We start from the raw sequence: 12,721 nt of genomic DNA, 5'->3' as shown, positions 1-12,721 counted from the left end.
TTGCACATATAACTTGTATAATTAAAGTTTGCTACAAGTTCAGAATATAATAAAAAGAGAATTAGATTTTTGCTACTAAATTAACAAGCATTGAAAGAGGACTCTGGCTTAACATCTGATTCTGAAATTCTCTTTCCGTTAAAATACATGCTCTATAAACAGTTTGTTTCCTCATCATAGTTTGTTTGACAACATAGTTGTCATGTCTTCTCTTACAATATCCCAACTTCCTCTTCTCTAATCCTTTGCCTTTCCCCTTTCAAGTCTGACTCATGATCTAGGCCCTGTTTGCCTATTATTGTGGAGGGGAACTATACTTACAGTAATTTACTTACTAACAATTTAATCAGCTTACTTAGTAAGTTAATCTGTCAGTTAATTTAATTAATTTACTTACTAAGCAATGGATAATGACTTAATGCTAAGATCACAGACACATGTCATCCTCATCTCATCCCACCTCCATGGAGGGTATCACTGATGGATTAAATACATTCAAGAAGTTAAACAAGCATTACTTTGCTTTGTTTTCGAATTGATCCTTAGATACGGATGTGAGTTTAAAAATGCACAGGTCTCTGACATAGATGAGAAGCTAACTGATTACCTTGGTGACAAGAAATGCAGGAACCTGGATCAAGGAGATGGGGTACTTGGGGAAAACAGAGGTGATGAAGAAGAAGGCCATAATAATTTCTCCACACCTTCTTAATTTGAAGTAGAGCTAGTAGGGGTGCTTATGTATTATTTTATACCACTCTTTATTTAGCGACCAGAGGATGATCTCTCTTCCCAATTTATATCCTAATTTGGCATTCTTTCCCGGGTTTCAGATGTTTTCGCTCAGTCGTGTCCGACTCTGCAACCCCATGGACTGTAGCCCACCAGGTTCCTCTGTCCATGGAATTCTCCAGGCAAGAATACTAGACTGGTTGCCATTCATATGCTCTCATATCTGAGAGTCTTAGATATTATCAAGAACTTGGGCTCAAAAGTTAAATAAATGGAAAAATTTCAGAAACAAGCTCTGGGGCTTTAAGTAAATTATTTTATGTCTCTAACCTGCAACTGATTCACTTTTGAAATGCAGAAGGTACCAACCTCATAAGAATGTTGAATGAATGAAAGTAAACAATAAAACTAAATCGCTTGGTGCAATGCCTGGCACGCAGTAAGCTCTTAACAAATACTACTTAATGATGGAGATGACGATGACTTTAAGAAACTGTAAGGAAGAAAGAACTTTGCCCAAGATGATTCCTTTTCTCTTCATCAACATTAAATTCAATCAGCCTCCTGAAATCATGATTTGACTTCTGACATTTATTTTAGCCTACAGATCCCTCCTGTCTCCTGGAAGTTTAGAATCATTTTGAGCTCCTCAAATGTATTTTGTGTCCAAGAAGCAAAATCAGAAAAGAAAACACAGATGCACCACCTCCATGCATACTGCAGTTTGAATGTTCTCAGCAGGGCCAACATCGTAAGGGAAAGTGCCATCAGAGCTAAACATCATTTCTGAATAGCTCTGGAGGCTTTTTCTCTAGGGGAAACTTGGGAGAAGTTCTCAATTCCACTCTTTTTTTTAAATTTTTATTTATTTGTTTGTTTGTTTCTGGCTGTGCTGGGTCTTCGTTGCCACACAGGCTTTTCTCTAGCTGTGGAGAGTGGGGGTTATTTTCTCGTTGCAGAGCATGGGCTTCTCTTTGCAGTGGCTTCTCTTGTCGACACTCGGGCTTCCATAGTTGTGGCACGTGTGCTGAGTAGTTGTAGCTCCGAGGCTCTGGAGCACAGGCTCAATAATTGTGGTGCATGGGCTTGGTTGCTCCATAGCATGCACGATCTTTGCAGATCAGGGATCTAACCCATGTCTCCTGCACTGGCAGGCAGATTCTTTACCACCAAGGAAGCCCTCGATTCCATTTTCTAGCTTTGTTAAAAGTTCAGGTCAGCAGAACTTAGCTGAAGTTAAAGCAGTAAAGAAGCAGCAGATGTACTCGTAGCCCTGGCTACTTCGTGGGTCTTCTCAGGCAGGTTGCTACACCGAAGCATAGCTCAGATTCTCAGCTCCCTGCTTCTGCTCATCTGGAGGTCAGTGCTCCAGGGGACCCAGAAGGTCCTTTTGCCTCCTCCACAGCTTCTTCGTGGCCATGATCACTTCTTTGTTTCTCAGGGTGTAGATAGCAGGATTCAGCACAGGAGTGACCATTGTGTACAGCACAGAGACCAACTTGTCCATGGGGAATGTCCGAAATGGCCGTGCATAGATATAGACACAAGGCACAAAGATTAAGGTGACCACGGCAATATGGGAGGCACAGGTGGACAGGGCTTTGCCACGGCCCTCCCTTGAGCGGCCTCGGAGCATGACTAGCAGCGCTGTGTAGGATCCCAGGAGCACCAGAAAACACATCAGGGTCACCAGACCATTGTTAGACACCATCAGAAGCTCTAAGACAAAGGTGTCTGTGCAGGCCAACTTGATCAGCTGAGGCACATCACAGTAAAAGTTGTCCAGGTTGTCAGGCCCACAGAATGGCAGCTGGACAGTCAGTCCAACCTGTGCAATGGAGTGGATGAAGCCCCCCACCCAGGAGGCTGCCACGAGGAGCCCACACACTGTCCGATTCATGATAAGCATATAGCGCAGGGGCTGGGAAATGGCAACATAGCGGTCATACGCCATGACCGTCAGCAGGAAGATCTTGATGCCTCCAATGAAGTGGAAGAAGAAGAGCTGAGTCAGGCAGCCACCAAAGGAAATGACAGGCTTCCGTGAGAGCAAGTCAGCCAGCATCCTTGGTGCCGTGATGGACGAGTAGCAAAAGTCCAGGAAAGAAAGATTGCCTAAGAGAAAGTACATGGTTGTGTGCAGGCGTGGGTCAGAGGTCACTACGGCCACAATCAGGAGATTTCCAGTCACAGTCATAAGATACACAACTAAGAAGATGATAAAGAAGAAAAGCCGGAGCTCCCATACCTGAGAGAGCCCCAGGAGGACAAAACCTGTCACCTGGGAATAGTTCGCTGCGGTCATCTGCTTGGTGTGGCCTGGCAAGTGAGCCTGCGGAGGAAAACGGGCATATTCACTGTGGGCTCCACAAGCTTCTCTGGGACAATATCTTCTGGCTTCCCTGAGGAATAGTTTTCACCTGTCACTTAGTACAAGAAGAAGGTTGTAAGTGGTTCTACGGGACACCCAGCATTTGAACAGCATGTACTGGTACAATCAAACACCAAGACCATAAAACACAGCATAGCACTGATGGTATTTATAGTTCATGAGGATCACAAATCATCAGTCCTCAAAAATTAAAAACTGGTACTGGAGGCAATATTGCCAAACTGGGAGTGAATTTTTATTCTTTCAGTAACTAACTGTGTAAACAATAACAATCTTCAGAAATTCTCTAAACCTCACTTCCCACATCTATGATATAAAGTACCCATAATGTCTGCAAAATATTCTATAGTTTATAATTTTATGTGGCATTTATGTAAGACACCTGATAAATTCCCATGGCAGGTATTTAGAGTTTCCATGGTGTGACAGATTGTTCATTTATATCCCCAGACCAAAAAAAAAAAAAAAAAGTGCAAGTTCCCATCACATTCCTGGAAAAATATTCAGTTTCCTTTTGAGTTAGCTCTAACTTGGATATATATTTCCTGCTTTAGGATTTTCATCCTAGAAGGATGTTAAATCATGGGCAAGGGACAAAATAGAAAACACTGTTCCTCAGACTCACAGACTTAAGAGAACGAACTTAAGCTTACTAGAGGGGAAGGATGGGGGAAGGGAGAGTTAAGGAGCTTGTAATGGACATGTACACACTGCTATGTTTAAATGTACACACAACAGTGTCCTACTGCACAGCACACAGAGCTCTGCTCAGTGTTATGTGGCAACCTGGATGGGAGGGCAGTTTGGGGGAGAATGGATACATGCATATGTCCAGCTGAACCCCTTTGCTTTTCACTTGAAACTATCACAACATTGTTAATTGACATACTGTATATACAAAATTAAAAGTTAAAAAAAAATACTGTTCCTGCACATTATAAAGATAATGACCTACTGCTTTTCTAACATCTGATTAGAAAACACATGGAAGAAAAGCTTTCTATCATGTGTCTCTGGGAAACCCAGAGAAATGATTGTCCCCTGGGCAAACGAAAAGAAGGGTGACTAGAACAGAGTGTGATTATCGATATTAATCTCAGGATACTTATCTAAAGTGTAATTTCTTATACACATGAAAAGTTTCAAGAGAAGATCACAAATACTGATTTAAGTTTTAAAATCACTATCAAAATACAAAGCTGCCTCAACATTTGAAAACCTTGGAAATAAAAGAGATATTTCATATATTTAAGCATTTTAAAAGAACTAAGAAAGCTAGCTATTTACAAGACACCTGGAATGCATCTCTTCACATCCCATAACAGAATGGTCACTTGTCAATTCAAGTTTAACTTAACTAGTTTTGCACTAGTACATGTGATCTTAGGAAAGTTACTTAACCTTTCTCAACTTTAATTTTCCTGCCAGTAAAATGAGAATGATGACAATATACCCAGTTTGCCTCACTGAGATATTTTAAGCATAATATGTAAATTAATATATAGGTATGATTTTTCCCCAGCCTTTGTATGGTTTTAAGCAGATTCTGTTGCTGATGAGCCTAAGATAGGAAAGAGTTTACTCTCATTTGTCATACCTGAAACATTTCTAAATAGGAAATTCACTGAAATATATCTTATATCTAGCACTGTAAATGTAAATTTTAGATTTTTAACTGACATAGTGGATTGTTCTTCAGCATACATTTTTAGGTATTTTTAGGTATAATTCTAGGCAAACATGCAATGCAGGGAAACTGGGTTCCATTCCTGGGTCAGGAAGATCCCCTGGAGAAGGAAATGGCCACCTGCTCCAGTCTTCTTGCCTGGGAAATCCCCTGGACAGAGGAGAGTGGCAGGCTACAGTCTATGGGGTCACAAGAGTCAGACACAACCAAGCGACTAAACCACCAAACCATCACTAGGCATACATTTGTGAATTTTCCATTCACTCCAATCAGTGACCATTTATTCTCAGAATATTTTATGTAAGCAAAGAGTACTAACAACTACAAAAAGAGTGAAGAAGTAATATGTAATATCTCTACTTTCTTGTATCTTATTTTAGATGGAAAGACAAGAAAATCATTTTGTAAATCAAGAACAAAATAAAAATTTTAAATAAACAAAATGTGATACATGTCTTTAAAATGTTATAGATACAGTGCTATTGGGAGGAGAAAAAATACATTCTCCTTGAAGGAATGAGCAACTGTGAGACCTCAAGGAGAGAAGTCTATTTCATTCATTTTAGGATCTCTACTTCCAGATACCTATGATGCTCAATAGCCATAACTTTTGCCAACACTATAAAAACCAGCTTGGAAAGAGAGAAAAGAGTGTTCCCCACATCACCAGTAGACCTGGGATTTTGGACTCATAAACTGTGACCTCTTGGTTAAAGAATCTGAATTATTCTGAATCTAGTCTGTATGGTGTGGGCAATGGTACCTACATCGCAGTTTTCAATTCTGCAAAAGAGGACAGCAACACTTCCCCTGTAGGGTTGATTTAAGCATTAAATTAGACAGTGTATAGAAAGCTTTAAGCCTAATGCCTAGAAGAACACTAGATAACAATATTTTGAATGTAAATAAATAGTAGCTGTATCTTGAAATTTAGAAAGTATTCTTAACTCAGAAACAGGGAGGGAGAGAAATGATGCATTTCTGTGGGGAGAAACATTAAGAAAATACAGAGTGTTTGCTTTGGCAGCACATATACTGAAATTGGAATGATACAGAGAAGATTAGCATGGCCCCTGTGCAAGGATGACATGCAAATTCGTGAAGCATTCCATATTCTTATAGAATACATTTTGTATAATGACTGTGTAACTGTTTTGTTTAGCTTTTTTATATTTTTTAAGAAGCTAATTAGAGAAATAATTTTGGAAAATCTACTCTAGGACTTCCCCTGTGGTCCAGCAGCTAAGACTCCTTGCATCCAATGCAGGGGACCCCTGATCAGGGAAGTAGATCCCATTTGCCACAACTAAGGGTTCCCATGCTGCAACTAAGACCCGGTGCAGCCAAAATAGATAAATATTTTTAAAACAAAAATCTAGTCTAAAGATTTATATAATATTGTCAAATACAAAGATGGTAAATGGAAAACCACAAAAAAAAGAAAAACAATGTCACAGAGATGTGACAGTAGAGGGAATGTCTGGATAGAGTCAGAATGTCTTTCTTGAAATAGAAATAGCAGTAAGAGATAACATAGGAAAAGTAGACAGAGGACTCAGATCATAACTTCAGCTTTAGGTAAATGTCAGGTTAAGAAGTTCCTGTTTAAGATAGAGTTTACAAGCAGGGGAGTAAGGAAATCAAAAAGGCATTAGTACTGCTTAGCTGTGCCATTTGAACACCCTATTTAAGTAAACATTTAAAATTTGTGAATTCTCCTTGGTCAGTGGAATTATAGATACTTAAACCTTTTGTCTACTTACTCCATTTAAGTGAACTTCCAAGAAGGAGGGAATATATAGCTGATATATATATATATATATATATATATATATTCATATAGCTGATTCACTTTGTTGTACAGTAGAAACTAATACAACATTGTAAAGCAATTATATTCCAACTAAAAAATAATAAAACCTACAAAAAAAGGAAAGTCTAATTTTATATCTTATTTCTCATCCTAAAAGTAGAGAGACCGCAAAATGAAAAATGGTCTTAGACTTTAATGCAAAGTCACTCCAGCAGAGTTGAGGCTCAGAGAAGAAAAATGACTTGCTAAATTCTCAAGGTTAGTTAGTAGCACAGACTGGACCATGCTCTACATCATATCCTTTCAATGGAAATTTCAGGATCTACATCTCCAAATGGATGAGAAAAAGCGAAAGAACACACGAAATAGCAGTGGTTCACTTACCTACAGCTTCCCATTTAAGATACGCCAATAGCAAATTTGGATTTATAAATATGGGTCAAAATGTTTGAGTGTAAAGATTCTGCTGAGCCCTTGAGAGGCCTTTGGGGAATGGAACTTGGCTAATTTTAGTGCAGAGGGATTATTGGCAGAACAGGAGGCAAATTTCAGGTATGGTGCAGGCAAACCTGCCCAGTGCTCTCCAAAGTCAAATGTCCCTGGAGACCACACCAAGAACCAGAGCATGGAAGGGCAATGGCTTGAGTAAACCATCCCTGTAGGATAAATGAACTGCTTTCCCTCTGGCTTTAAAGATTTTTCCGCATCACCGTATCATGGCACCATAATTCAAAAATTAAATTTGCAATTATTTGTCTCCAGTTATCTGTTTTCCTATCTTTCTCCTATCCTATTTTATAATGTTTCTCAATTACCATACAGGTCAAAGATTTAAATGCATAAAATAAATCAATGTGAGTGTTCACTGAGAAAGTAAGAGTTCAGCCAACTACCACAAACCTGCTGCTCCTCAATCTGACTTTATTGTTCCCAACCAATTGCTTTTGTATCATTGTCCTTGTTAAAGATTTTTAAGGTCATCTGTGTATTGGACAATATTTTATGCATATCAATAAGCCAAAGTATATAGTGCATAAAATCCTCAAATTTGTAGATGTTTTAGAACTCTCAGATATGAAAATTTTACTGAAAGCTTGTTATATGTTTATTTTCAAAAAATTTATTCCAATTGATATATGTATGCATACTCTCAGATATGAAAATTTTGCTGAATGTTTGTTATATATATATTATATATTTATCATTTACATTTATTTATTTATTTTAAGAAAATTTATTCCAATTGATGTATGTGAGATGTTCAATCTCACCATATCTTTGCCAACAATAATTATCAATCTTTACATCATTTTCATTTTGAAATGAAATTGAATATTCTAGAAGTCTGATTTTAACATGCACTTTTAAAATTATTGAAGGTAATTTTTTTTTGCCTTAAAAATTCTTCCATGACGTTCATATTGATAGTGGTGTTTCTTTATTCTTTTCCCAGATGTTCCATGCATTATCATTTTTGCAGTTTTGTTTCTTATTTGTGAACTATTTATTAAGAATAGAAATTCTACCTTTCACACTGTTGGTGGGAATGTAAATTGGTACAGCCACTATGGAGAACAGTATGAAGGTTCCCTAAGATCACTAAAAATAGAGTTACAGTATGACCCAGCAGTCCCACTCCTGGACATATATTCAGAGAAGATCATGCTTCAAAAAGATACATGCAACTCAGTATTTATAGTGGCACTATTTACAGTATCCAAGACATGGAAGTAACCTAAATGTCCATTGACAGATGAATGGAGAAAGAAGTAGTGGTACACAAATATGATGGAATATTACTCAGCCATAAAAAAATGAAATAATGCCATTTGCAGCAACATGAATGGACCCAGAGATTATAATTCAAAGTGAAATAAGTCAGATACAGAAAGATAAGTATCATATAATATGACATATCTTGAATCTAAAAAAAATGATACATGTGAACTTATTTACAAAATAGACATAGAAAACAGCTTATGGTTACCAAAGGAGAGGGAGGGAAAAATTAAAAATTTGAGATTAACGGATACCTACTACTACATATGACTTCCCTGGTGCCTCAGATTGTAAAGCGTCTGCCCACAATGCAGGAGACCCAGGTTTGATCCCTGGGTTGGGAAGATCCTCTGGAGAAGGAAATGGCAACCCACTCCAGATTTCTTGCCTGGGATATCCCATGGATGGAGGAGCATGATAGGCTACAGTCAATGGGGTAGCAAAGAGTCAGACATGACTGAGTGACTTCACTTCACTGCCTACAACATATAAACAACAAGGAACTACTGTATAGCACAGGGAACTATATTCAATATTTTGAAATAACTTATAATTGAAAAGAATCTGAAAAACAATATATTTGTGTACACATATAATAACTAAATAACTACAGTACACTTGAACCTAATACAACACTGTAAATACACTATATTTCAATGAAAGATTTTTATTTTTTCTCTTATTTATTTTTTTAATTTTTATTTTTACTTTATTTTACTTTACAATACTGTACTGGTTACATGAGTTCCCAATCCTGATCCCCCCTCCCACCTCCCATCCCATATCATCTCTCTGGGTCATTCCCATGCACCAGCCCCAAGCATCCTGTATCCTGTATCAAACATAGACAGGAGATTCGTTTCTTACATGATAGTATACATGTTTCAATGCCATTCTCCCAAATCATCCCACCCTCTCCCTCTCCCTCAGAGTCCAAATGTCCATTCTATACATCTGTGTCTCTTTTGCTGTCTCTCATGCACGGTTATCATTACCATCTTTCTAAATTGCATATATATGTGTTAGTATACTGTATTGGTGTTTTTCTTTCTGGCTTACTTCACTCTGTATAATCGGCTCCAGTTTCATCCACCTCATTAGAACTGATTCAAATGGATTGTTTTTCATGGCTGAGTAATACTCCATTGTGTATATGTACCACAGCTTCCTTTATCATTCATCTGCTGATGGACATCTAGGTTGCTTCCATGTCCTGGCTATTATAAACAGTGCTGTAATGAACATTGGGGTTCACGTGTCTCTTTCAATTCTGGTTTCCTCGGTGTGTATGCCCAGCAGTGGGATTGCTGGGTCATAAGGCAGTTTTATTTGCAATTTTTTAAGGAATCTCCACACTGTTCTCCATAGTGACTATACTAGTTTGCATTCCCACCAACAGCGTAAGAGGGTTCCCTTTTCTCCACACCCTCTCCAGCATTTATTGCCTGCAGACTTTTGGACAGCAGCCATTCTGACTGGTGTGAAATGGAACCTCATTGTGGTTTTGATTTGCATTTCTCTGATAATGAGTGATGTTGAGCATATTTTCATGTGTTTCTTAGCCATCTGCATGTCTTCTTTGGAGAAATGTCTATTTAGTTCTTTAGCCCATTTTTTGATTGGGTTGTTTATTTTTTTGGAATTGAACTGCATAAGTTGCTAGTATATTTTTGAGTTAGTTGTTTGTCAGTTGCTTCATTTGCTATTATTTTCTCCCATTCAGAAGGCTGTCTTTTCACCTTGCTTATATTTTCCTTTGTTGTGCAGAAGCTTTTTATTTTAATTAGATCCCATTTGTTTATTTTTGCTTTTATTTCCAGTATTCTGGGGGGTGGATCATAGAGGATCCTGCTGTGATATATGTCGGAGAGTGTTTTGCCTATGATCTCCCCTAGGAGTTTTATAGTTTCTGGTCTTACATTTAGATCTTTAATCCATTTTGAGTTTATTTTTGTGTGTGGTGTTAGAAAGTGATCTAGTTTCATTCTTTCACAAGTGGTTGACCAGTTTTCCCAGCACTGCTTGTTAAAGAGATTGTCTTTACTCCATTGTATATTCTTGCCTCCTTTGTCAAAGATAAGGTGTCCATAGGTGCATGGATTTATCTCTGGGCTTTCTATTTTGTTCCATTGATCTATATTTTTGACTTTGTGCCAGTACCATACTGTCTTGCTGACTGTGGCTTTGTAGTAGAGCCTGAAGTCAGGCAGGTTGATTCCTCCAGTTCCATTCTTCTTTCTCAAGATTGCTTTGGCTATTCGAGGTTTTTGTATTTCCATACAAATTGTGAAATTATTTGTTCTAGCTCTGTGAAATATACCGCTGGTAGCTTGATAGGGATTGCACTGAATCTGTAGATTGCTTTGGGTAGTATACTCATTTTCACTATATTGATTCTTCTGATCCATGCACATGGTATATTTCTCCATCTATTAGTGTCCTCTTTGATGTCTTTCATCAGTGTTTTATAGTTTTCTATATATACGTCTTTAGTTTCTTTAGGTAGATATATTCCTAAGTATTTTATTCTTTTCGTTGCAATGGTGAATAGAATTGTTTCCTTAATTTCTTTTTCTACTTTCTCATTATTAATGTATAGGAATGCAAGGGATTTCTGTATGTTGATTTTATATCCTGCAACTTTACTATATTCATTGATTCGCTCTAGTAATTTTCTGGTGGAGTCTTTAGGGTTTTCCATGTAGAGGATCATGTCATCTGCAAACAGTGAAGGTTTGACTTCTTCTTTACCAATTTGGATTCCTTTTATTTCTTTTTCTGCTCTGATTGCTGTGGCCAAAACTTCCAGAACTATGTTGAATAGTAGCGGTGAAAGTGAGCACCCTTGTCTTATTCCTGACTTTAGGGGAAATGCTTTCAATTTTTCACCATTGAGGATAATGTTTGCTGTGGGTTTGTCATATATAGCTTTTATTATGTTGAGGTATGTTCCTTCTATTCCTGCTTTCTGGGGATTTTTTATCATAAATGGATGTTGAATTTTGTCAAAGGCCTTCTCTGCATCTATTGAGATAATCATATGGTTTTTATTTTTCAATTTGTTAATGTGGTGAATTACATTGATTGATTTGCACATATTGAAGAATCCTTGCATCCCTGGGATAAAGCCCACTTGGTCATGGTGTATGATCTCTTTAATGTGTTGTTGGATTCTGATTGCTAGAATTTTGTTGAGGAGTTTTGCATCTATGTTCATCAGTGATATTAGCCTGTAGTTTTCTTTCTCTGTGGCATCTTTGTCAGGTTTTGGTATTAGGGTGATGGTGGCCTCATAGAATGAGTTTGGAAGTTTACCTTCCTCTGCAATTTTCTGGAAGAGTTTCAGTAGGATAGGTGTTAGGTCTTCTCAAAATTTTTGGTAGAATTCAGCTGTGACGCCGTCTGGGCCTGGGTTTTTGTTTGCTGGAAGATTTCTGATTACAGTTTCAACTTCCATGCTTGTGATGGGTCTGTTAAGATTTTCTATTTCTTCCTGGTTCAGTTTTGGAAAGTTGTACTTTTCTAAGAATTTGTCCATTTCTTCCACGTTGTCCATTTTATTGGCATATAATTGCTGATAGTAGTCTCTTATGATCCTCTGTATTTCTGTGTTGCCTGTTGTGATCTCTCCATTTTCATTTCTAATTTTATTGATTTGATTTTTCTCTCTTTGTTTCTTGATGAGTCTGGCTAACGGTTTGTCAATTTTATTTATCCTTTCAAAGAACCAGCTTTTGGCTTTGTTGATTTTTGCTATGGTCTCTTTTGTTTCTTTTGCATTTATTTCTGCCCTAATTTTTAAGATTTCTTTCATTCTGCTAACTCTGGGGTTCTCCGTTTCTTCCTTTTCTAGTTGCTTTAGTTGTAGAGTTAGGTTATTTATTTGACTTTTTTCTTGTTTCTTGAGGTATGCCTGTATTGCTATGAACTTTCCTCTTAGTACTGCTTTTATAGTGTCCCACAGGTTTTGGGTTGTTGTGTTTTCATTTTCATTAGTTTCTATGCATATTTTGATTTCTTTTTTGATTTCTTCTGTGATTTGTTGGTTATTCAGAAGTGTGTTGTTCAACCTCCATATGTTGGAATTTTTAATAGTTTTTCTTCTGTAATTGAGATCTAATCTTAATGCATTACGGTCAAAAAAAGATGTTTGGAAAGATTTCAATTTTTTTGAATTTATCAAGGTTAGATTTATGGCCCAGGATGTGATCTATCCTGGAGAAGGTTCCATGAGCACTTGAGAAAAAGGTGAAATTCATTGTTTTGGGGTGAAATGTCCTATAGATATCAATTAGGTCTAACTGGTCTATTGTATCAT

General features: G+C 37.4%; 1 protein-coding gene across 1 annotated transcript; it reads right to left on the bottom strand.

Moving 5' to 3' along the window:
• Positions 2,093 to 3,037, bottom strand: LOC102170028 (olfactory receptor 4D5). Its single transcript, XM_005699548.2, has one exon. The coding sequence runs from the start codon at positions 3,035 to 3,037 to the stop codon at positions 2,093 to 2,095; it is 945 nt and encodes a 314-aa protein (XP_005699605.2).

The sequence above is a fragment of the Capra hircus genome, chromosome 29 (genome assembly GCF_001704415.2).
Source record: "Capra hircus breed San Clemente chromosome 29, ASM170441v1, whole genome shotgun sequence".
Lineage (NCBI taxonomy): Eukaryota > Metazoa > Chordata > Mammalia > Artiodactyla > Bovidae > Capra > Capra hircus.
This window is presented reverse-complemented; position numbering and strand designations above follow the sequence as displayed.

Bases quoted from the DNA above. Each gene is read 5' to 3' on its own strand.
- LOC102170028 (XM_005699548.2), bottom strand. From the start codon at position 3,037: ATGACCGCAGCGAACTATTCCCAGGTGACAGGTTTTGTCCTCCTGGGG.